The sequence below is a fragment of the Scatophagus argus genome, chromosome 20, assembly GCF_020382885.2.
Source record: "Scatophagus argus isolate fScaArg1 chromosome 20, fScaArg1.pri, whole genome shotgun sequence".
Lineage (NCBI taxonomy): Eukaryota > Metazoa > Chordata > Actinopteri > Scatophagidae > Scatophagus > Scatophagus argus.
In genome coordinates this window covers 15500980-15527684 of record NC_058512.1, presented here as the reverse complement: position 1 = coordinate 15527684, position 26705 = coordinate 15500980, and the positions used below count along the sequence as shown (strand labels likewise).

At 41.6% G+C, this 26705-nt stretch overlaps 1 protein-coding gene across 3 annotated transcripts; it reads left to right on the top strand.

Moving 5' to 3' along the window:
• The first annotated feature begins 703 nt into the window (after positions 1-703).
• On the top strand, positions 704-26705 carry tsc1b (TSC complex subunit 1b). 3 transcript variants are annotated; one of them, XM_046375231.1, is made up of 23 exons: positions 704-983; positions 5612-5860; positions 6124-6227; positions 6863-7015; positions 8180-8324; positions 8737-8891; positions 8993-9066; positions 9166-9344; positions 10409-10527; positions 12013-12178; positions 12311-12432; positions 13023-13116; positions 13534-13641; positions 14517-15159; positions 15765-15827; positions 17157-17200; positions 19037-19203; positions 19685-19867; positions 20065-20175; positions 21926-22048; positions 22896-23083; positions 23382-23555; positions 23891-26705. In XM_046375231.1, exons 2-23 carry the CDS (start codon positions 5752-5754, stop codon positions 24567-24569), a joined length of 3903 nt encoding a protein of 1300 aa, XP_046231187.1. In that variant the 5' UTR covers positions 704-983; positions 5612-5751; the 3' UTR covers positions 24570-26705. The 3 variants fall into 3 exon arrangements, with proteins under 3 accessions (XP_046231187.1, XP_046231186.1, XP_046231188.1); XM_046375230.1 differs by having other exon boundaries at positions 705-983; positions 5640-5860; XM_046375232.1 differs by lacking the exon at positions 15765-15827 and having other exon boundaries at positions 706-983; positions 5640-5860.

Below are 26705 nucleotides of genomic sequence, written 5' to 3'. Positions count from 1 at the left end.
GCTGTACTATGTAATCCCCCCCCCACCTTTTTGTATAAATTATAAATTTGAATTTTGAATTTTACATTAGAATTTTGAAATTTGTTCAGTCAAAATTATGAGAAAATATGTAATATTTACAGCCTCGTCACCAACTGACTTAAAAAAATACACAGAATACATAATAATAACTTTTGATCTAGTTTTCAATAGAGAATGGGAATCAAGGAGCAACGCCATTTTAGGAGGACAGTGTTCTAGCTTTCATTATATGTTATCGTCTCTGCTCATGTGTCATTTGTCATCTGTCAGTTGTTCAGTGCACCATCAGAAATGTATAAAGTATGCAAGAAAGATAAATGCCCATATAAGAAAAGCTCTTGATGGAGGCAAAGGAGCAATATTTTACAAAACTGTCAGTTAATTATAGAGTTAGCTATGCTAACAGGATGCTAGTCACAGTGGCTAATCATGCATAATTAATCTATTGATACTTAGTAAAATGAAACACATAACATTTTTTTCTGATGTTTTCCCAATAACTACACATTTTTTGCAGTGCCCAAGTTTCCATCTGTTCGTAATTGCTATTTTCTGGTAGAAATTGGCTTCCATAATAGATCTCGCCACTATCTGGTTAAAAAAAACAAGTCTAATTTGCGCGTGCGCTATTCACATGTGGGTCACGCGAAACCGCATTACATGCACTTCATCCTTCCACCAATGAGGAGAAGGGGAAAACAATCTCAGCTTTGCGATACAGCAAAGAATTTGTTGGGGGTGCAGATGAAAGTACAATGTTTTAGTAAATATATGTAATTTAGCTAATCCATTTTAAGTGTTGTTTCAGCTGAATAGGTTGTAAAAGTTGCTATTGCGACTTGTGGGGCGCTAACTTGTGGGATTAGTTTGCATGCAGCCCGACAGCGGAGGTTGACTGCTGTGGGATGGGCTGTGAGGTGTTCAAGATGGCGGCGCCCTGTGGAGTGCAGCTACTCTAACAGGTAAACAGGTCCGATTATTTTTGTCTTCTATATTTTTCTTACAGCGAATCTCGTCGCATATGATTGGTTTTGCTAAATGCGAGGTTTTCGGCTTGCTTTTCCGCCGATTGAACACAAGTGACAGGCAAGATGAATCCCCGATCGAGTGTGGGTCGCTGCTGCCAGCTAACGTTAGCTCTCAGCGGTGGGACTGACTTGTTTTTGGAAAGACCCGGTGATAGATTTAGTTGATGTTAATGTTTTGAACATTTCATTGTGGGTTTTATCTGCATTGCGTCTGGGATCTGAAGAGGTTCTCTGTTTGCATGTGAAAAGATACCTGCATATTTTTATAATCGGATAAAATAAACCCAACCCTGCCCATTGTTCTCTGCGAGTTGTTTACGACAGGCAGCAGCCAGTGGTCAGTCCACATACAGCAGCAGCTCTGCTGCTTTCAGCTTCAGTCTGACCGGTTCTGTACTGATTTCTTTTTTGCATGTCACTGTAACTTACTTCATTACGGTCTCTGTGTTTTTATTTTCTGGTTTGATTCCCCGTTGTGCATCTTAGCAAAGTGTCTTCTGCAGCTTTCTACCTCATACTTGCTTTTATTTTTCGGCTGCAACCAAAGTTGAACCCAACAACCTTTTCCCTACTATCATATCAATCATTAATATCCTGTTGTATATGTGTTCATTCACTCGTCACCACTCCTGCCACGATGGAGAATAAATGGGTCACTAGTTTCACAGCTTTACCTGCTCGACTCCTCTGTCACACTATACTAGACACGCTGTCACCACCTCCAGTGTCTGTTTGTCACAACGTTGCCTAATTTATGACAGAATAAAATCTTAGTAGCAGGGCTGTAGCAAGTACCTTTCATTTCATGAGGCCAGTTTCAAAGTGTTCTTTTCAGTGGCAGGACTAAAATTGAGGAAATAATGAAATGTATGTACTGTTTGTCTGGAAGTAGTCAAATCGAACTATACAAAAAGTACAAATAGTGGAATAATTCACAAAATACCCACAATGTGCTATTTTTATTGTTATTAAATAGAAACTTCCTCTAACTTGCTCAACTGCTCAAAGTCCCAAGACAAAAAAAATTCAGCATAACTTCACTTTATCACATACTGTTATTCATACTGTCAAAATTTTATGCTGTTTTTATTGTTTTTTTAAACAAAACCCTTATTTTATCTCACAATCAGTACATTAACATTTAAGGTTTAAATACTGACCATACAAGACCTTACAAGAACTTAGAGCAAAAGCTGGATATCTGCCATCTAAAATAAACGGTTCCAGTTTGACTTCCTATTGTCATGTCTCCCTTATGAGATAAAAATCAACAAATTTTAGAGACATGTATATCAGAGGAGGCCTTCATGTGTTTACTTTCATATAAATTGTGTTGCGTACTGACCAGCTGCTTGCTTTAGTTTTTCATCAGTCATGTGGTCATAAGATATGAATGAATAATTGAATAGTTTCATTTTTACCTTTGGTCATTTACACAAGCATTTCCACATCAACTTATTTGAATACATGAATCAACAACAAATCAAACATTATGGCAAGTAAATGCACCAGCAACAAACAGCATAATATATTTATGAAATACAAATACAAATAGTTCACATATAATGTCTCAAATATGAGCATAATATACAAATTTATACAAACATTACCCAGACAAACAAAATCTATCTATGCATATGTTAGTTAAAGCATTCTATACCTAAATTTAGTTTATTGATAAATAGCCTGTAGTATGAAGACTTCATCTGTGTTGGTTTCCGTCTCCCACTCAGCTGCCAGTTTATCAGCTGAAGCGAGCTAAAACTTAATGCCATCTAATACAACAGTCCTACTATGAACAAAAGGTCATCTTGGAGGCTGCAGTTTGTTGTACTGTCAAGTTGTGTTATACTAAGAGGTGTGTCTGAAATTTTGTGCCCTTTGTGTTTAAATCCCTGGGGGGTGGACTAAATACTAGAAACGCTACTCATTGCTATAATCCAATACAATTCAACAGCACCACACACTACAGCCTCCATTGAACCAACACCTCGTCTTTAAAACATTTTCAACAAAAATGGGATATCATATCCTTCATGAAAGTTGGATTTATTGGAGCCTCATTCTATTAGACTGTATGAGTCTTAGCTTGGTGTACCCAATAAACTGGCAAATGAGTGTATATTCAGAAGGATAAGTAGAATAGAGTAAAATTAGCTTTGCTCCTGTTATACAGAACAATGTTTGGGTTTTTTGTTCATGTTAAATGTATGAAGCATTTTATGTAATGATTTACGTAATGTAGGTTCAGTTTGGGCTATCGCATCTGAATCAGTGACATTATTTTCCTGTACCCTAAAGTTAACAAATTACTTAGAAGCCTAAATATATGTAAAAACAAACGCATACGTACACATGCACAAATAAAAGTGCTGCTGTTTTGATAATTGAGAAACTGTTCATGTCTTTAGCAACATGGTAGAACATTCTGTGGTTTTGGTTTTCCACATGTGAGGAATTAGTGTTTTCTTCTGTTTTAATATCAGTCTAAAGTGAAACTAGGGGTTTTAGATCGTCGATCGGAAAGAGCAGCTGACATTTTTAACATTTTATGGGCTGGATGGTTAATGTTAAAACCATGTTCATCATTATTCCCATTCCCTCCTGCATTAAGCCCTGTCTGCTCGCTTAACAGGACGGTTGTGTTGATAAAAATATGGATCAAGCAGGCTGTTGGTCTCTTTTTTTTTTATTTGCTTTAAAATATTCTAACAGTAGAAAAGGAGGCTGTTGCTAGCAGCGTGCTCACAGCCAAATGTAATTTCCTGTGTGTACATGAACTTGCTGTTCGCGCTGCATAAAGGTTCTTTGTGTCCTCCTGAGTGTTCCTAAGCTGCATGAGATCACACTGAGGGTGGTTCGTGTTTGTGCCGCTGACCTGTCCCTGCAAGACGCTCGGTTGGACGGTGAAAAACAGGCACATTTCAATCCACTTTCCACACCCCAACTCCCAAACCCATGACTGAGTGACTTAATCGAGATCAGGGAGACAACTGTGCTGTGACTGTCTCTGTGAATCAGCAAACAGGAGCTCATTTGGACTCTCATCATCTTGTTTTGATTTGTTATGAAAGAGAGGGGCTTGAGGAGATTGCTGTGCGTTTCTCAGAGGGCAGTGTTTTATATGTGAAAGATGACCAAATGGGAAGTAAGATGTAATACGTTAGTTATTGATTCATTCCTCTCCAATTTACCTTCAGTTATCTTTGTTTTGGTGGCATGTGATTCTGCGTTGAAAGATTCGATATTCTGCAACAATGGAATAGTTTGTAGCATGCAGACAGCCAGTTTTGGCCAAATTTCGGTTTCAAATCGTCTTCCAGCACACCGAGTGTCATGGCCTAAGTGTTGAAAGGAGATCTTAATAGCTGATGAGATCCCTGGTGCTGATTCATTACTCCTATTAGGGAGTAAGCTGCGGGGTGCAGACACCCTGATGATAATGACCTGCCTGTCAGGATTATTTCTGCCTGTTTTTCAGACAAAGATACGCAAGGCTCTCCCGGACTCCTTTGCTTTTAATAACTGAATCAGCGTCTGGTTTAAATGTATCATTGACAACATAAATAGACCAATAGCCTGGAAATGTAAACACATTAGGTTGGATTGGTGTGCTGCGATATAATAAATGTTAATTTTGGCTCTTGAATTAAATTCTTCATTGCTCTGATAGCAAATAAGGAGGCCTGAAATAACCTGTCTTTGGCGGGTTCAGATAAGGTATCGGTCAAATATTTGGATTTATTACACTGGCCTAATTAGGTCATCAAAGTTTTACACAGTACTTGTTTGCCTAATCTGTTCTAAATCTCCTAGGGTTTGGGAACTTTTCTTGATTTATTGAGAACAAGAGGACAGGTTTGGCAAATTAATGATAGTGAACAAACCAGTCATGAATCACGTTTCTCTTTCTTGGGTGACATGTTGTAATAGAATGTGAACATTAGCTTTGATCAGATGGCGAGAATAATAACTCCAAAAAAATGATAAAGAAGGAGGTATACATTCCAGTGGAAAGACAGATTCAGTTTTTGAATCAGCAAAACATTTCTGGATCATTGCGCTTTCCTGAACAACTGAAACAGATGGGGGACTTGTTTAACATAAAATGGCTCCATACAGCTCGTCTGACATAATCCGAGTCTCCGGAAGCCTATTTCAGATTGTTGTACAGAATTCATCAATGCTAAAATTTGCATGTCTTTATAGCAAAACAGTTGTGTTCATATGTGCATTACAAGCATAAACTGCTAAAGAGGAGAGACATTGCGCCTGGTGTTTCACATAGTTTTCTAATAGGATGACCTCATGGGAAGTGAAGCAGAATCCCTCTGAAAGGATGACATCTCAAGACCTATTAGGTCTAGACCAACAGGTTCATTTTGTTTATTTAGTACCCTTATTCCTTGTGTCTGAGTAAATTTGATGAAGGACATGTAAGCTCATGTGTTTGTATTTTCCGATTATGAAGAAATGCCTTGAGCGAAAACCCTGCATCCCAGTACTGAGTTGGTATCGTCATGTGACCAGTAATCCTAGATCAGAGCTCTAATTCTGAGAAGTGTATGAATTGGTCTTGGTGTGATGTAGAGGTGCCTGGAGACTGTATTGGTGGGTGGCCTCAGGAGTCCTCCAGGCAGGCAGGGACGGACACCGTGAGAGAGAGAGAGACGCTGCCTCAACCCCCAGCACTGCCACCACCATGGCCAGGGAGCAGCCCAACGTGGGGGACCTCCTCCCACTCCTGGAGACCTCCGACCTCCACCAGCTAGAAGAAATCAGAGGCCTCATCAACGAACAGCTCAGCACTGGTATGGCCTCTTAGTTTGTGTTGTCCATCTGTTTGCATTCAGGTTTCTGTGGAAGCCTTGAGGAATTGTATCTCCAACATCTTCAACATCACATCATATTGTTTTATTAATATCCTTTTTACCATCTGTTTGGAACAGTCTTATGAAAGTTAATTCTTTTAACATAGCTCTGCTATTGGTGGAATTTCCTCGTTTAGTATGCCTGCTACTCTTTCTTTCAAAAACCAACTCATTCACAAATAACCTTTCTGTTTTCTTTTCAGAGCGAGGGTCCATGCTGCTGAATGGGCTGGTGGACTACTTTTTGGAAACAAACTCTGCCCAGGCTATGCATATCCTCTCCTCAGTCAGAGAGCCGCATGATAAGGTGGGAAATGCCCCTACACAAGAGCTTACTGCCTGGTCACACCAGGATTTTAAATGGCAAAATTTTGCGGTGAAATCTGTTCATTCCAATGGATTCACCATGACAAGAGGATCCGCTTGAGGAGGTGACATTAATCAATAAGATTATTCCACGAAGAGTTCAAATCTGGTGTACTTCTGTGTGTTTATATCATTGACCAATAACAAGCCATCTTGACAGTGCTGTCCTCTGATGGCACGGAGAGACAGAGAGTTCAAAGTAGGGGCAGATAATTTGGATTATTAGCCATTTTGCTCCATGCATTTTTATTTATCCTCCTTTGTCGGAGTAAATGTTGTTCCATAAAAGTGGATTTGCAGACAGAAAAGAGACAGGAGTTGATTGTACAAAAGCATCTTTTGAGTGAACTGCACTAATTTGTCATCCCTTTCCCAACCAAGCTAAGCTTATGAGTTTGCTAACTGACTGAGCATCATTGACTGATCATTAACCTCCATGACTGTCCCTGCACTCAGCCAAAACATCATCCACTTTTATTTTATTTATTCCCTGTAAAAATGCTGCAGAACTCTGTAAAACTCCAGCTACCCGGTTGTATTACAGAGGTAACCCTGCTGTCCCTCCCTCCTCCACAGCACCTTCTGGACAAGATGAATGAGTGCATGAGCAAACAGGCCTGTCGACTGCCCACCCTCACCCTGCTTGGACATGTAATCCGCAAGCAGCCGTCCTGGATCCACAAGATTGCCCGATACCCTCTGCTTATCTCGCTGCTCAAATGCCTAAAGGTAACAATCCAGTCATGACTCCATAAACAAAGAAATTTTCCTTCTCAAGGCACTGAGAAGTGCGTGGATGGATGAAGATTAGAGAGTTCCCAGCCAGCAGCTTGTAGAATTGATATGTCATTGAATATATGGCCTTTCTCTGTCAGACTCTTTCTAAAAGACAGGCTTTAGAATGTTTTATATCGAGCAGTAGGCAGGTTAATTAACAGCCACTTAAGTGAATATTGGATTGGATTTATATAATCCTCACTGATTCTTGAGGATGGTTTTTAAGCGTCTTTGTAACTTTTGTAGAAGTAGTTTTAATACTGGCCAGAACTGCTTTGATTTGCAAAGTCACTGATCAGCTTTGTCAGTGAAGCACTGACAAACACTGCATGTTTGTCTGCTCAAACTGGACAGAGGTAAGGGGTGGCTGGATTGCCATCAGTGTTGGTACACACATTCATGTCCCCCTCTCAGGATGAAATGTAACAACTTTGGAGATCCACTGACTTTTCCTCCAGCACCATCATTAGAATTAACATTGCTTTGCAATGCGACACTTTGGTTTATGAATAAATAATCAACTTAACACTCAGCCCCAGCTGCTCTTTGTGTTTGGTGCTAATTAGTAAATGCTGGCATGGTAACATGGTAGCGTTTTGATGATTAGCTCACCCCTACAGGCTCACTCACCACAGCCACACTAGCATGTGCATGATGGTCTAAGCTGTTGTGTCATCCTGATACTATAATATTACTGTGATGGTCTGTTCTGTACATACAACATCTGCTGCATATCAGTGTATCCCAGCAGAGGCACCCCACCTTTGTAACACCTCTTGGGGTTTCTTCCATTTCTTAGGTGTGTTTTTTGGGGGAGGAGTTGATAGAGGATTTTAAAGCCCCTTGATACAAATTTGAGATTTGTTGGCTATATAAAAAAACACTGGCAATACTTGGCTTGTTGCTGCAGCCATTCCTATAAAAGTGCCCGCTTGGATGTTTCTCAGTTTTGTATAGTGGATTAAGTGCTGGTAAACACAAACAATCATTTCATTAAATCGTTCCTCATGAAGAAATATTTAGAAACAACAAGAAAGGGATGCTAATTTCAATTTAATTTCAACATTTTCTGAGTTGATTATACTACCCTAACTTTGAGCACTTGTCTCCTGTCAGACGGATACTGATGTGGTGGTGCTGATTACTGGAGTGCTGGTGCTGATCACTCTGTTACCCATGATCCCTCAAGCTGGGAAACAACACCTGTGGGAGTATTTTGACATCTTCGGCCGCCTCGCATCTTGGAACCTTAAGAATCCTGGTAGGAGCTTCACTTTATACATCACAAAACAAAAAGTTTTCCATAAATTGTGCCAAATATATTCACAATATACAATTTAATAGTATCAGGACATATTTTTAGTAATGTTGTGAGAGATATTGGCAACATTTTTTTTGAGATTTCTTAAATATTGCATTTACTGCATTATGTAAACCTCATGTATAAAAGAGTTAATGACTCACAAGCTTCTGAAAGGATGACTGCACTGGCAGCCATATAGGCAGGTAACTGGAGCATAAAAACTCAAATTTGGTCAAAGAGGACGAAGTCTGGGTGGAAGGCCCAAACAAACAACAAAAACTCAGTTTCCCTATTGTCGTGCTTTTTAGGTTTCGTTTGTTTATCTGACATTCAACTTTGTGCTTTTTCTTGTGATTTTCTGCTCATTCAGGCCATGTTTCAGAGGTTTACCTAATCCACTTGCATGCCAGTGTCTATTCACTCTTCCACCGTCTCTACGGCATGTACCCGTGCAACTTTGTGTCCTACCTGCGCTCCCATTACAGCATGAAGGAAAACATGGAAACCTTTGAGGAAGTAGTCAAGGTGAGGATACTGTCCCTGCTGCTGCGCTTTGTTGCCCTGCATCAGAGCTTCTGTAGTCAAAGGTTTACTAATATAAATTTTGTGTTCAACCTTCGATTCAGCCGATGCTTGAACACGTTCGTATTCACCCAGAACTGGTGACAGGAACCAAGGACCATGAGCTTGACCCCACCAGGTAAGTCTCAACGTCTGCCTAGAAAAGGAGCAGTTCAGTGTTCAATCTTCTGAAAGTGTACTGCATCTCTTTCACTAATGGTGCTATGCTTTACTGTAGGTGGAAAAAGTATGAAATCCACGATATCGTGATCGAATGTGCCAAAGTGTCTCTAGACCCCAAGGAGGCCTCCTGTGAGGAGGGCTACGCCACCATGCCTGAGAACTTTTATCCCCAAATCCACCTGCGACCACAAGACTGCACTTCCAGCCCCTACGCAGACCTCCACAGCAGCTACGGTCAGAAATCATATGAAATAAGAAAGTTGATGTATATGATATTAGATTTTATAAGATACTGATATTTGAGAAGAGAGCTGAAGATATATCTGCCAATGATTTTTTAGCATAAACACATAAGAGTAAACATAGTCTTTAAATACATTTTATTTTGTTTCTTGTTAACTGTTGGCTGAAGTACACACTGATCTGAAACTAGATATTGGACATGTCCATGTATCAGTGTGGATCTAAAATTCACACTGCCTTACAACCCAGTGCAGCAAGTGCAAAATGAATTGTTGGTAAGTAAGTAATAAAAATGCTGTGGGTTTACACAACACAGTGTTCAAGACATGACAGGAAGACAGCTGCAGTTATTACACATGCAGTGTTATGACAGGAAGTTGCAACAGTATGCAGTCATCATCATTAGACAGGATGGGTTTTGGCTGTCAGGTGTTAAAGTGTTTACCATGAGATAAGCAAAACCCACCATACTATCCAAAGGGAGAGCTCAAGCTTGGGCAGAGTGATGGTTGTATTAAGCTTAGTATGCAGGTGTCTTTTCTGCTGGAACTTGTGCAGCGAGTTGATCAGTGTCTGACATCTAATGAGGCTTTGGAGCTTGGACAACCCATATCTCCATGTTTATTTTAGCATGAAAAGCTCTTACCTGTGAAAGCGTACAATAGTAGTGTGTAATATATGGTCTTTTATCACAGTGTATATCATTTTACATCTGAATATCCATATCTTTCATGATCTAGTAAATCTTCAGAAAAAATGTATTAGAAATATGAGATAAATATATTAAAAATATTTATAGGATAATATTTTAAGGATATGAGTAATGGAACCAGATGGAAATATCTGTTTCAAGTTAACCATTATTGATTATTAAATTGTACTTAGTTACTGTACATTCTTTGATATTTAATTTTATTTTGATATATTCATTGTGTTCTCTAAGTGGTTTAGGGACAAGTGGCAAACAGTCTTGTCCAAAACAGCTGGGAAAGAATGCAGGTTGTTAGATTTTTCCATTTGAAGATTGATCAGACTGTTTATCTTTTTGACAACAGGAAGCTCTTCTTCGACCCCATTCTCGACTCCACGGCAGCCGCAACTCCCGCCCCTGTCCTTGCCCCCCTTCTCAGGGACACAGTCCACCTACCGCAGCCCGCAGACCTCCAGACGGCAGGTGAGATCATCCATAATACGCTCAAAAGCTGTCAAAATCCTGGTTTAGGACACAACATTGGTTGGTACTGATCTGAGGATAACACCAGAGCACAACATCGTTAAGCTTCTGTGTGCTGTTATCTCATGTGCACGCAGCCATGTTTACACTTCATATATCACCTGTCAAATTTAGTGTGTTCAGTGCTGCCCTCCAAAGAGCCAGCAGTGGCTACCCGCCATGTTTTTTAAAGACACGGAGAGGAAGCAAGTGGATGGACAGTTTGAGAGTCGTCAAAGTCATCAGGCTGGCAAACACTTGGGTCAAGCTTCAAGATTTGCAACTCAAGCCCCCCAGGGTTTGTCGCTATGGAGATGCCGTCTCTCCCTTTCTATTATTGGGTCAGCCACACAAGGGAGGGGTCTGGGTGTTTTTCTGCCCCCTGGGGTCTGTCTGAATATTTGTCTCTACACTCCCTCCTTCCAACTAGACAGAAGAAAAATCTTGAAAACATGGAAGAACTGCTATTTTAGGCAAATGTGTTGTTGACTTCCTTTTTGTCTTTAATGCTGAAAGCCGAGCATTTCAATAGAATTGGCCTCAAGTCTCAACAATGCCTAAAAAGTGAACATATCCAAGATCTTAAGCCATTTAAGACACAGCCTGATGTGTAGTGTAATCAACAAGTAGTAGTCTTTACTTACAGTCATCACCGCAGTAACTGTAATGGAATGTACAGTGTGAAATATTCACATTTTGTTATCATTTCTCAGTAGCAGTTTTAAATCTTGTAGCGTCTTTGGTCAGGTTACTCTGAAGTGTTCTGAACTTTGAACACTAAAATATCAGCACCGAGGGAGCAAATGTGTGGATCATGGAATTTAACCTGGTCTTTAACCTGCAAAATTTCCAGTGTGCCACATTTCCTGGACATACTGTTGTAAATGGTAATAGTAGCACAAAATTTACCTCCGTTGTGTCAGGGTTAAAGTTTTAGCAGTAAAAACAACAGCGTGTGGTTTTATGCTGTGTTATTAGAGGTGTTGGTGGGTAGATTTTGTTACATTTGGACCAAGCTAGGCTAGCTGTTTCCAGTTTTATGCTAAACTAAGATAACTGGATGCCTGTTTTAATTTCATATTGGATTGCAACCAAGAGAAACTGACTTTCGCAAAATATTAAACTAATACTTTAGGTCAGGCATGTCAAACTGGTCCACAGGAGGGCCGGTGTGGCTGCAGGTTTTCTTTCCAACCAAGTAGCAGCACACCAGACTTGACTCATTTAATCAACTGATCTCCGTCTTCAGACAGTTGATTGGTCAAACGGTGTGCTCTTGGTTGGTTGGCACAAAAACCTGCAGCCACAGGCCCTCCTGTGGACCAGTTTGACATGCCTGCTTTAGGTATTGTGGAAATTTAGCAAACTCTGACTTTGACGATCTGCAGTTTTTGTTTGTTGTAACATTTTCCTCTGGTTTCACTATTGGTCTCTATGTGTTTGCAGAACTCCACCTGTGAACTGAACTCTTCCTGTGGGGGGAAGGACCCTCTGTGGAGCCCCTCCTCGTTGTGTGGCATGGCCACGCCCCCCTCCTCCAGGGGCATGTCGCCCAACTTGGAGCTCTCCCACAGTGCCTCACACCTTCCCAGCCGCTTCCACTGCACATCAGGTCAATACTTAGAGGAGTTGAATGTATTTTAACTTAAGAAGACAGCATACTGTAGATTTCATCATGTTTATGACTGAGTGACTTGCTGGAATTTTCTTCTCTGCTGAGTGCTGATTGTTTTGACCCAAGCAGGAGGGAAAGGAACACCTGCCTCTAGCACTCCAGCCACCTCTTCCCCACCTCCTACCCTATCAGATGACTTCCCCATAATCTCCTTACCAGCTACCACAGTCCAGTCCAGTCCACCAAGAAAGGTATGCTCTCTTCCCTCAACTTTAAAAATAAGTCCTTAGGGAACTCCTTGTTTACAAGTTTCCCCCATAAGTGAGTTTATGATGGGCAATTTTCTGCATATAGAATACATTTACTGTCAATGAAAGAGAAAAATTTTTCAGACCAAAAACATTTTTACGATCATGACAGAATTGTAAGAAGCCAGTATGACCAGTATAATGTTTTTGTGAATTTCATTGTAGTAATTGTTCAGGATTTGGTTCCATTAGAACAGTGGCACAATATGCCAGCCGGTTCAAATCAGCTAATTTTGTTCTTTTCATCTTGAAAATTCATTTTCTTGACAGCAGGAGACAAACTGATTTTATTTGGTATTACTGGTTCTCAGCAAAAGTCTAATGCCTTTGGCTTTTTGTCTTATAAATGTACTTTACTCTAGTGTACTCTACTCCAGTAGATGTAAATCTCGTATTGGACTTTAACTGGATCTGTCAGTCTAAGTCAAAAGACTGTGAACTTGTGAAATGAGTGTGCAAATGTTTTCAGAAACAAAGCAAACCATTGTTTTTCCTAAAATAAAATAATAAAACTGAACTGTGTGACTTTACAGGATCGCAGACAAGGAGAAAGCAGCAAGGCAGCACTGGTGAGACAGGAACCAGTGAAAGATACAGAGAAGAGTGCAGAATTAGCCACAAACAGAGGTTAGTGATGTGTTTTCTAATCATTCATTTCAAAGTAAATGTCCTCAGGGGTTCTTAATTCTGTGGAAATAGAGAACACCAGCATCAGTATGATCAGCCGCGAGCAGTAGTTCACCTCATCTTTACTGCACTTCACAGCTCGCACTCTGTTTGCGTCAAAAAAACCCAAAAACAACATATTCCTGTGATCAGCCCTACCAGAGAGTCCTCTTTGATCCACTCACGTGTTTAACATGTTGATGGACAACCTCAGTCAGACTGAATGTAATTCAGCTTTGAAGAATTTGGATCATGAGTCTTAATGTTAATGAGGTGAAAATGTCCAACCCCAAAAATAAAAGTCTTTCCCTAAAAATCATCTGTAGTTGGGATGATTTATCTTTTTGAAGACATCATGTACACGGGTTTCCTCCTCAGATGCAGGAACTGCTGAGAACGTCTCCATGACTTTGACAGAGCTGTCGGTCTTCATGAAGAAACAGGAGCTGGAGCTTCAGTTGAGAACGGAGAAAGAGAAGGAAGAGGGTGAGTATCGACGTCTTTGTAGAGAACCAGACCCAGTCAGTATGTGACTCACAATGTGGCTCACCTCAAGAAAAATAGCACACCAAAATAAATGAGGCTGTACACGAGTTAGTCAGGCAGAAAGATGAAATGAACCTCATGAAATAATATTTTGATTTTACTTTGTGGTGTGAGCGAAGCTGCGTTGTGCCCTGTTCAGAAATAAGTTGGCTACCAAGCGTGTTACACTCTTGAATGTTTTTTGTGTGTGGCAAAGGAAGGCGCTTGTGTGTTTAAACAGCCAAACTGCTCAGGCGAAGAAGATGGCTGATAATTTATGAATAAAACTGAGAAAATTACTAACTTAGCTGACTCCATATCACAGGCATACAGATAACTTTTATGGAGACAATACATTTTCTTGTTATTAAAAACAGAATTCAACATGAACTGAACAGTTTTGAATCAGATCAAACCTTTAAAAATATATATATTGATCCTCCTGTGGAGCTAAATAAGCCTTAGTTCATGGACTTTGCCTACATATCCGGGATGCTACAGGATACGTCCCTGTTTACACCCATGTATGTTCAGCTACCTCCACACAGTTATCAGTTTCAATTCCATGCGATCCACGTATATTCAAAATACATGCTTCTACAATACATTACAATACATTTTGAATTAAAGCATCTGCCAAATGGCATAAGCTCTGCTGCTAAAGCTAGCTGCTCCTTCAAGAACAACAGAAGCCTAGAAATCCCAGTTTTGTTGTGTGGGATAGGTTCTTGGCACTTCTTGTGACTGCAGAAATATTTAAGCACAGATAATGACATTCGGAAAATACATGCAGGTTTAACTCGACCACCATCTTCCATATGTTGTTTCCGCTGCAGCTGCCATCACAGAGGAGCTGCTGAAGATCACTGAGGATAAGCGGGAGCCGTCTGGCCTGAGGGGCTTTGATTCCCCTTTCTATCACACCACCGAGACTCTGACTGGCTGGCAGACACAAGACAAGAGCCTCTCTAATGCCCATACCGGAGCCCCCGTCCGAGACACCCACCATGTTGTGTCAACGCCAGACAAAGCGGAGAACACTGCAAGTACCAGCGGTGTTGGGAGTGAAAGAGGAGGGGGAGGAGGAGCAGGAGGAGACAGCAGGAGTTCAGCCTTCGGACTTGAGCAGTCCTGGTCCTTCCAGTCAGGTTTTACCCCCATCGATCACCACCTCCTCCGGAGCCCCTCTGCCCCGGATGATGAGTTGGGCAAGTTTGGGATGTTCTCTCCAAGCCCATGCAACAAGACCCCGGTGCCCTATGAGTCCTTTTTCAAGCTGGCCCTGCCCAGAGCGGCGTCACTCTTCGTTGGCCAGAAGACGTCAGAGATGGTGCACAAGGTGGCGATGGATAGACTGTCGCAGTGGGAGGAGGGGTTGGAGGACGGGGAGGAGGAAGGGGTCTCATCTGCTTCACCACTGGAGGTGCTGGATCGCCTTGTTCAGCAGGGGAGCGACGCCCATGATAAAGTGCTCAAGAGGTATGTGCACAGTTTCCCAGCTTTATTGTTGTTCTTGTTATTATTATTTATTAAAGGATTACTATCATGTCCAATTTAACAGGTTTCCTACTAGTTTTTGTTGTCTTCAACAAAACTGATACAGTCAACATGAGATCTCATGCTTGTTTATAGCATTATTATATTATATTATTATATTATTATATCATATTTGGATGATTCCCCCAGAATCTACCAGTTTGTTCAAATGCAATGCAATTTTCCAAAATTCTTCTCCATATGGCCAACTAGACATAAACAGCTGTGTGCAACCACTTTACATGGCAGGTGTGTTTATCAACTCTAAGTGAGCCTGCAAACTTCGATTTCATTCCATCCATAGTTGACAGTATTGGAATAAAACTCACGCATTCTGGTCATAATAAGCTTTAGGCGCTTTTTAAAACCAATGATTGTTTTAAAGCAGATAGAAATGAACAGTCTGTAAATGTTTGTGTTATTGAATTAACACACGGAGAGGTTTGTGCACCCATGGAGGAGGAATTTGCTGTCTCGGGTGATCTCTAGTTCTGTCAGTGTGAAACAAACTCAGAAGTGTGTGTTTTGATGTCCTCTTCACTGTGCAGAGCCTGCCCGGGTTGTGTCCAGTCTGTTACTGCAGCTGAAAGGAAACACCCAGTTCTGAACAAGTATAACATTGTTCAGAGTTCGCCACCCCCTTTCTTTCCCCACACACACACACACACACACGCACACACACACACACACACACACACACACACACACACACTGAGCCAGTCCTCTGAGCCAATAACACGACAGCAGAGACAGTGTTAGCAAAGTCAGCACTGGACTCAGAACAGTCTGGCTTTGCTCACTTCACCCATCTCCCCCTTATTTTACTGTCTTCATCAGAGCCAAACACAGAGAACGACAAAGGGAATAAAATCAGCGCAAACAGACACCGAAGTACAGACAGGCTGAGGCAGACAACCAGTAAGGCAAACTGTTGCAGTATGGTTGCCTATGGTAATACATTGCAGTTACAGTCACATGTTGCAGTATGGACAACATTAATGGGACTGAATCGATGACTACAACAGCACCTCCGTCATCATACATTACATTGCCAGATCTTCTGATGCGAATTTTGTAAAAAATTTTATTTGGGTTAATTCTTCTCAGAGCTTTTCTGTAATAAACAAAATACGTTTTGGGAAATGCGCATTTTCAGTTTCAGTTTCAAGAAACTAGCTTGTATGAAGGATGAAAATAAAGTCTGATATTTCTGGAGGCTCCTAATTTACTGCACTTCGTTGTTTATCGATCAAACGTGTAAATTTGTGAGCTTTAGGGGTGATGATAACGGATTTTTGTTGTCTGTGGACAGAGCTACGTTTCTCACTTTCTGCTAGAAGTGTCACCATCTCCATTCTAAATTGAAAATCAATTGGGATTGTATGAAGAACAGGATCTCTGTTTTCCCCAAGTATGTCTCCCAGAAAATACAGTTAAAAACATTTGACCTGAATCATATCCTTAAATTGAATCGTGGATTTGGAGCATCGTGACACCCCTGTGCTGAGCTAACTAAAAGTAGCCTGGCTTTGTGTATGTCTTTGTATTTAGTGTACAGACATGAGATTCTAACATCAGGGCCATGTCACTGTAGCACTGTGTGTGTTAATGTAATGTAATATAGTTCAGTCTGTGTTGTCTGTGCCTGACCTCAGTAACTGCAGTATTTTCCTTTTGAATGTCTTGTAGCAAAGGTGGTAACCTGGTCTGAGATCAAGTTTATGTCTTGGATTCATTTTTTTCCCCTTTCCAATACTAGAAACCGTCGCCTTTCTAAAACACTTGATTAAACACATATTTAAATGGCTGTTAGGACGGCTTCTCTACTAAAAATGATCATATCATTAACATCCTCACAAGAATGGCTTGAGAGCAGCAACAGACGGGCATCCCAGAGTGATCATTCTTACAAAATGTTTTGTCCTCATCTCCTTTTACAGATTACCTTTGCCAAGCAAGTCAGCTGACTGGACGCACTTCGGAGGTAAAATGCTCACACCACAACACTGTCATACACTGATAAAAGGAGCTTTTATAGAGGCTGCAGAAGGAGCATTATTTAGGCATGACTAATGATTCGTCACATGCTTTGAGACATGAACAGCATGTTAAAATGTTATCTAGCCGGACAGGGAATTTGTTCAACGGAGGTCTATGAAAGCACACAAACTTCCCACAGTCATGCACAACCTGATCAACTCAGAAATTCCTAACATGGTCATTTAGAGATTTCTACACCCATAATTTACCTCCCACAGCAGTCACTCAGTCGAAGCAAGAATCTAATTTCCTCCTCCTACCGCAGCTCACAGAAGCATAGAAACACTCTTGTTTTTGTTAAACCTCTCTGCCAACTTGTAATTGCAACTCTTGAATTTGATCAACTCCCCTTGTTGACTGATAGGAGTCATGTAATTTTGATTGCATCTTAAACAAAACTCCACTTAGCTCTTGTGGCTGGCTGGCTGACGTAAAATATCTGGAGGACTGTTTGGATCAAATTCAAGAGAATTCTTCTCCAAATGTTCTTTCATTGCCCCCACCCCCCTTCAAATATGTTAACAATCAGTCCCTTCTGTATCCAGAAGGGATTGAAGAGCACATTTTTGCAATTTAAATATCTTTATCATGCATTTAACTGGGGAAATTGGCAGCCTTAAAATCAACCAAGCAGCATTGCTATCAGGTTGCTACTCAGATCAGTTCAAAGGAGTTGCTGACAAAATCTTGCCAGATGAATGTGGATCAATAATGTGGTTGCCCTTAAGTAACTACAATCAGGATACCACACAGTGGATGTGTTGCTGTGCTTGGTGCTTCTGCCAGTGAGGGTGATTTCAGTTCTGTTTGTGTGTTAGTTACCCGGATCTCTCTAAAACCCTGATGTTTGGTGGAAGGTTGGGCCACGAGACAAGGAACGAGTGATTCATTTTAGAGCCAGATCCAGGATTTCTTTTTTTTTTTTTTTCCTCAAACTGAGAAGTAGCCAGGAATCCTGCATACTGAACATCCCTGGTTCTCTCTTTATTTCATTTCAAGCTGTGTATTATGTGAAAATGTTCTTTAAAAGATATCAACCATTGCTTTTTCAATACATGTGTCATCCTGTTTACACAGTTATTCTATGCATCTGAAAGAAAACTATGGTGTACTATGGTGTACAAAAACACTGCAAAAAACTTTGCATACATCTCTGTCAGAAAACTTTCACCATATTATACATATCAAGCTATGTATTGCAATCTATCCATTTAATTTTACAATTTTACAATAAAATCCATACGCTTCAATACCGTAGGTGGTGGAATGCACCTTTAAAGTTGGTTTTAGACCACCAGTAAATAGATGACATAGGTGAAAAAGAGAGAATTATAAGGAGAAGAACCACACAATGAGGAGAACATGGCAGTAATTTGCAGCACATGTTCTGCAAGGGTTCTGGGAAACAGTCTGTTTTGACAATACAGATCTACATGACTGTGAAATATTAAGTCATTGTGCTTTACTCAGTGCACCACACAAAGATGGAATAATTATGAGAAGAAGTTAGTCAGTGAGTGTGACTGATTAGCAGATGTTCTGTATGTTTAAATTATTTAGAGCAAATGTAAATTTACACAGAATCCTGTCAGCCTTTCTGGCTTTGCAGATTCATGGCTTTGTATTTATATACATTTTTCTGTTATATTCCCATTATATTACCTGTGCTATTCCAGTCTCCATCACATGATTAACAATTAAGCTCACTTAAAGAAGTGTGTGTATGCGTGTCAGGCATGCGACCGTGTTAATTACATTATTATTATTACGGCCTCCCCAGGCTCAGCTCCGCTGGACGAGCTTCACACGCTGCGCAGCCAGCTGCTCCTGCTGCACAACCAGCTGCTGTACGAGCGCTACAAGAGGGAGCAGCACGCCGTCCGCAACCGACGCCTCCTCCGACGCATCATCAACGCCACTGCGCTGGAGGAGCAGAACAACGCTATGGCAAGTTTGCTATGCTTATTAGGACAGATTAGCCCTGTTCAGATTCAGCCGGTCCTGAGAAAAGGCATGTGAAGTCTTCAGAAATATCCACTGATCACTGAGGCGTTTGCAGCGCGTCAAAACTACAGCTGTGAAGCAGGTCGAGTATCATCCGCTGCACCTAACGAGAGGAAATGTCACTGAAGTTGAGCTGAGACAGGTCACTTTTTGACAAGTGATGGTTACAAAGAAGCCATGAAGGCTGCCTTTGTCTCCTGGAATGAAATATAAGCAAAAAGGTTGAATACTGACACATTCATGCAGTCAGCTGAATGAAGAATGAATTTTCTGCAAATTTGTAGAAATTCTTGTGTCCACCCCTGCCCTTACTAAAAGACCAGCTGAACCTAATGAGAGAAAAATGGTGCAAAACTGCCTCTTTTACATTTAGAAACACCTGCACACTTTTGTACTCATCTTGTGCGTGCGTGTGTGTGTTCAGAAGGACCAGCTGAACCTGCAGAGCGTGGACATCCTGTCACTGAGAGAGAGTCTGCAGGTGGAGCAGCAGCGGTACAGGCAGCTGTGGGATGACCGGGAGACGGTGGTGACCAGGCTGCACAGTCAGATCCGACAGCTGCAGCAGGCGCGAGACGACTACTACACCAAGAACCAGGAGCTGCAGGTACGCATGCACACACATTCACGCTCATTTAACACACAAAGGTAGACATCACTGTATGTATTTCACAAAAGCAATACATTTTCATTAAAATACAGTATTTATGGTATAGTAGAAACGTCATATACTTATCCACTTTGATTATGTATATGAAATATAACACGACTCCTTTTGACTATGGATGTGTTTTGTTTCCACAGAGCAAGCTGCAGGAGTGTCAGAAAAGTATGGATGAAATGGAGGCGGAGCTTCAGAGGGCCAACAACAAAGTCTGCCACACAGGTCACCTCCTCAACCAGATGACTATCAAGGTAAAGAAATAGCTGCTAAGTATGAAGAGCTAAGGAATATATCACAGCATTTAAAAAAACAAAGTAAAAAGACAAATTGATTTAAAATAAAATTAAATAATTTTAAAAAAACAAGAAACTAATCGGTTAAAGACAGACATGTGTGTTAGGTAGATATTTGTTAGGGCTTTACTCAGACCGAATGATATTTGTCTCCTGACTAACCTGGGGAGAACAGCTGCAAGAGCATGTAATGGTATGAAGGGGGACAGGGGGATGCTTCTAAGGTCTCGCAACGAGGGACACACATTCTGTCTGTCCACTGACGTCATCATTTATTAGAGAATTCCGCTTGTCTCCTACAGGACTCCAATTTGCTCACATGCTTTGCTGTATTTAAAGCATTTTGCTGTATGTTAATATTTCTGAATTAAAACACAGGGAAGGATTGCTGTTCTGATAAATATTCTATCTGATAACATTTTTTTTCATCTTTTCTGCACTGTAAGACATACAACCAAAATTTTCAGCACATGCATTGTATTGTATAGTAGGGAATACATTTTTTTCATTATATTTTAAACAAATATTTTCATGACAAAAACCACGTGGGAGCTTCTGGCCTGACATTTCCTATTTTTTTTGTTTTGTTTTTATTTTGAGTGTTTATGCCCATGTACTGCACTTTTGATACTTTTTCATCAAGCTAAATCAGGTTAAATACGCTGCTGCTATATTTGGTTTATTATAAGCATATAATACCTTTTTGAACTGAATGTTGAACTGGTGTTTCTTCTCTGGACCAAGTCCTGCCAAAAAGACGGATTAAAGTCTTTTGCGTCTTATCTTTCATGTCTGGGCAGGTGTTCAGTTCCAGATAAGGCGATGAACACGTCTTTGCTAACGAGCCCATATGGGCAGTACTTGCACAACATTTTGCTTCTGACTAAATGCTTTATGTGAAATCAGCAGGATTGTTTCATTGCAGCCCTTCAGGCCCACCCAGTGTCAGATCTGGTTAAAAATTTAACTCAGATTTTTATGTGCTCCATCCTGTTTTTCTAAATGGAGGAGTTGGGCGGCACAGCTAGCAGGCTGGGCGGCCGGTCGGGTCAGACTTGGGGAGTTACAACAGCACATACCCCCGTCCTTGTCCTGCCACCTCTCTGTAGACTGCAGACTGTCCCAGGGCTTGGTTGCCTTGGAGATGAGGTCTCTCCCTCTCTATTTTTGGGTCAGCGACACAGGGGGTCTGGGTATTTTTCTGCCTCCCGGGATTTTTTAAGGCCTGTTTCCCTTGTCTGACCCAGACTGAACTGAAATCCTGGCAAGATGGAACAACAAGGAGAAAACAGGCATTTCAGATCAGACTGACCACACACTTGATTAAATTGTGATTGAAGTTTTATCATGTTTAATATCCCTTCATTTCAGGGCCTAGTGATTGTTTTCTCTAGATAATTTCCATAAAATGGCTGTACAGTAAAAGATTCATCTTTTAAGTTGACCACAAAGTGAAGTTCTGTCTTAACGCGACATTTATTGCAGATTACAAATGGAGCTCCTTATCGTGATGTTCATATTGCAAAATTTGCATGGCTCATTTGCCGCAGCTTGTCGAGTCTTGAAGGATTCAGTGCGATCATTAATGGCCATTATTTCCATCATGCTTTTTATTGGTGTTTTCGCCGATACTTTTGGACAGGTTTGTTTTGTCACATAATTGCTGCTCTGCCCTCCGTCGTCATTGCTCGTCTTGTGTGTCCTTCAGCTGAGCAACAGTGAGAGCACCCAGCAGCAGATGAGCTTCCTGAACAAGCAGCTGCTGCTCCTCGGGGAGGCACATAAGCTGTCCATGCAGGAGTTACACCACACAGGCGCTGATGATACAAAGGTAAGGTGGAAGGAAGTGTGTGTGTTTGAAAGAGAGAGAGAGAGAGAGAGATGCAGAGAACTGCAGAGACAACGTACTGAGGTGAAAAAAGGGACACTAATTGTGTTTGTTAGGTGTCAAGTCAATCTGCGCTTTTAGCTTCAATCCCAGTGTGGTTGTGCTCATGGTTATCCAAAGTTCAAGTGCAGACTTCAGTGTGGTCAGTAGGTGGTTGATATTGTTGATGAATGATTTCTTATTAGCATAATTTCAAGTTTCATTTATTCAGTCTATGATAAAGTAAATTCTGCTCATGTAATCCGCGAGAAGAGTTTGCCTGATGTGGAAATGAAATCCAAAGAGCTCATTTGTGTGTTAAACCCTCGACGAAGCCTCCCAGTTTCATGAGTGATAAAGTTGAATGAACACACTGCATTGAAGCCGCCAGTTTTATTCACTTCTTGCGTCTGACGACAACGTACCAGACCCACACATAAGATTTTGTCATTTGTTCTCCCATGCAGAGCTGAAACGATTAGTCATTTGTCAGAAAATAAATTCAGCAACTGTTCTGGTAATCCACTTATCATGAGAACAGTTAGATGACATCACCTTGGGCTTCAGGACATTATCAGCAAAACGGATGTCCAGAGCTTGCGTCACCTTTGTCTATGAGTCATACTACATTCACAAGTACAGTGGATAGTGGTCGAAAATCCCATCTGCTGTAAATGAAAAAAAAAGCTGAACACACTGAAAAACCCATCACATGAAAACGCAATCCCAGATCTGTGTCCTTTTCACTGTCTCATGCATTTCTCATTCGTTCCGGCTCTTTGTGCCTCTGTCTCACTGCCCCGGCACCCAGGAGGCCCAGATGCTGCAGGTGTCTTACAGGAAGGAGGTGGAAACACTGAGGCAGAGCCTGCTGGTTCAGGGTCAGAAGCTGGAGGCAGCGCAGCAGAGAGTCGCCGAGCTGGAGACCCACCTATCCAAGAAGGAACATCTTATCGTCGAGCAGAAAAAGTTCCTCGAGGATGTAAAATGTCAAGCGAAGTGAGTCTGGACCTCCAAGTCCTCGAAATAAGCATGAAAATTGTAACATCTAAATCAGTTAGACCAGATTCAGTTGTCCTCGTAGATCAGATGTCACATATTTTTGTTTGCTTTGACAGAGACAGGTACAAAGCTGTCTTGCCTGTCTTTGTGCCTTTATGTGGATTTACTGCTTTTCTCTTTCTATTCTCACTTTGTGTCTGTCACATCTCACATTTTTCCTATGAATTCTTTCTTTTACTTTATTTCGGACGTTCTCATATTCTCTTTCCCACGTCCCCCTGTCTCGTCATTGCAGGGCGGAGCTGCAGGCCTCAGACAGCAGGTATCAGGCTCAGAGGAGAATCACTCAGCTGCTGCAGACTGAACTCCTGCAGCTCTACAGCAGAGTGGAGATGGAGGCTCCTGCCAGCACCACTGTCGGTTCACCACTAGGGGTCAGAGCAGACCCACACATTCATGCTGACTCCAGGTCAGGCTCGGAGCTCTCCTATTTGTGTAGCTGATTTCTTTTGTTTTATTACCTGATTATCTGTTACTTAGACAGTCCAGTATGCAATGTATTGTTACACAACTGAACTCAAACGTTTGCACTGTTTTGCAGTGGCTCTCAGTTTTTTAGCTTTTGGCTTTAAATGACCAGGATCATATACTTTATATATATAATTGCCAGCAATTCACCCAAAGAGAACTGTGGCTGTTTAGTTTTTAATAGTTTTAGAAGCTCAGGCGTCTAATAATTGACTCCTTATAAAATAAATCCGTCATTTGCTGCATGAATAAATGTGAATATTTTGTCCTCCACAGCATCATGGTGCCAGATGGACCAAGTAAAACCTCCACTAACGAGGAGGCGGACAGTAGACCACAACACGACTCCCCTCGGGGCAACGGCAGCACTTTATCGCCCGGGCAACCAAAGGCGAGCAACTCTTCCAAGACAGCAACCAACTCTATTAACGGCAGCCAGGAACTGGCCCCATCACTTTTGGTGGAGTCCTCCCTGTCCTGTCCCCATGCTAACCCTCTTGCACCCCAGCCCCCCTCCAATGCGCCGCTAACTGTGGGCTCGTACCCCAGCGCCAAGAGCTTCCTGGGCATGAGGGCGCGCGAGCTGTTCCGCAACAAGAGCGAGAGCCAGTGTGATGAGGAACAACCGCCACCCCGCCTGGCCGGCCTCGCCCACGACCTGAAGACTGAGCTGTGCGTGGAGCCCCCCTGCCCTCTTTATGTCGCCCCTGCACCTTGCTCCATCCCAACTCAGCCCCCTGTTCCAACACCTGCCCTCTCCCCCGCCGCTCCTCTCATTGTGCCCACCAAGGAGCCCCATTCTGAGCCCAAGCAGCGTGCCTCTAGCCAAGAGAGTCCCTGCAGGAAGGCAGGGGCAGGGCCAATTGGAGTCCGAGGTCACGTGGGGTCAGGGCGCCCCCGGCAACAGCAGCTAAAGATCATGGACTATAATGAAACACATCATGAGCACAGTTAGAGACACAGAACTGAGCCGAGGCGTAGGGTAAAAATGGACAGACTGAAGTTTAATGATGAAGGAGAGCTACAAATCAACAAAAGAGTAACATGTCAGCAACTCTTTGGAATTCAGTGTTATTTGTTCCATTTCTCTGAGTGGACAACAGGATTTCCCCCAGTGTTTTTCTACTTTTTCTTTCTTTTTTTATACTGATTCATTCCCCTGAAGAATTTTGACAAGGTTACAGGGATGCAAAGTTAATTGTTACTGTTACCAGTGGAGATACTAGACTTTTGAATACATTCATGAGAAAGACTTGACACTGTGAGTTTGACGTTTCAGCGGTCAGTTCACCCAAACTACAAAAATGTATATTTTCCCACTTGGCTCCAGATTTATTGACCATGCAGACCGTTTTTTTTAATTAGTGGACTCACCCATTCTAAGATTCTGCAACCTTTTTGTTGAAGTTGCAGCTACAATGAACCAACCCACCCCCCTTGTACTACTGTTGGTTCCAAAACCCCTTCCCAATGGTAGCCAGTGCATGCTCATTTATCTACGATGGTGCAGGTGCTTTGCACTGTTGCCTCATAGCAAGAAGGTTTTTTGTTCCAATCCCAGCTGGGGCCTTTCTGTGTGGAGTTTGCGTGTTCCCTCTGGGTCCTCCAGCTTGCTCCCACATTCCAAAGACATGCAGGTTAGGTGGGTGAGGTTAACCGGGGACTTTAAATTGATCCAATTAAATGGAATGTGAGCATGAATGATTGTTTATCTCTATACTGTATGTCACCTGTGATGAACCGGCGACTTCCAAGGTGTCCCCTGCCTCTCGCCCAGTATCAGCTGGGATAGGCTGCAGCCTCCTGCTCAGAAAGATGATAGACAGATGAAAAAACAAAACTGTTTCTGATTCTTCTTGTTTAATTTTTTTCCTCTTCAAAAACATCAAAACAACCAGTAAGAGCTCCGACACCAGACCGATAAGTAGTATCAATAAGAGTAGTAGTACAATTATAATCTTAGCGATTCCCATCCCTAGCAGTGAGCACCACATGCAGAGTTCGTCTCTCCCTTGTTGTGTTGGTGTGGACACAGGAATCTCAGGGACACCTGTCTCAGAACTTGGAGAAATAAAACCTAAGCTATTTTCTCTTGTTGATAGCACTTGAGCTAAGTGAGTGTAATTTGGGTGTGCTGACCCTTTAAACACTACCACTCTGATCTGATGTTAGGCATGCTTTGGTGTTGACTGTGGACTGAAATGTGTGTTTGATATGAGAGTGCATGTTGAGCAAGTGGAGGTGATCTGTACGTTGAGATGTTCGGGTTGTTCTCGGGAAACTGGAGTGTGACCTTATAATTGCTGGACGGAATTGGAAAACATTTCCGTACAAAACTCCTTAGAGTTTTTGTCCAAAAGAAAACAGGAGCAGGATGTGTCTTGCTGGCGAATGTGCAAGTGTGTTGGTGATGCAAATTCTGTTATTGCACTGAGAGAAATGTATGAAATTTAAAAACTGATGAAAGTTTTGTGCATTTTTATAAATTCCACATTCCGTCATACATTTTAGTTTTTTTTATTTATGCTGCCCTGACAGGTGATCAAGAGTACATATCCTACATTATAATCAGACCTGGCAAGTGACACAAGCTATAAAAATCATCATTTTGAAGTGCCGTGCAAACATTTGTGTTCTGGCTGAATCCAAACATCTCTAAACAGAAGTGTTGCTTCACATGTTGTGTGCACATTCGGCTGGAAGAGCGTGGGAAATAAAACCTGATAACATCTTTTCCAATCAGGTTTCCTTCTGCAGGTCTGATAAACACGTAGTTACCTTGTGTCTTCTAAGTATTGGAAGTAAACTCTGGTTTTGAAAGTCATCTCAATCCTGTTGTCCACTGGGATCTCCTGCTGTCACTTCCTTTTGCCTCGCTATCTAAAGCATGTTCAACAATCCACTTTAAATGCCAACCGTAGTAACTACAGCAAACCAAGAAAGAAGGTACAATCAGCACAAACTGAAGAAAGAAGGACTCTGACCGGAGCTGGAGAATCTGGGACGAAATGGCAAAAAAGGAACTTCTTAAAGCAGTGGCTTGTGTTTAACTGTGAACAATAAAGATCGTCTTCAATGTTTTGCACTACAA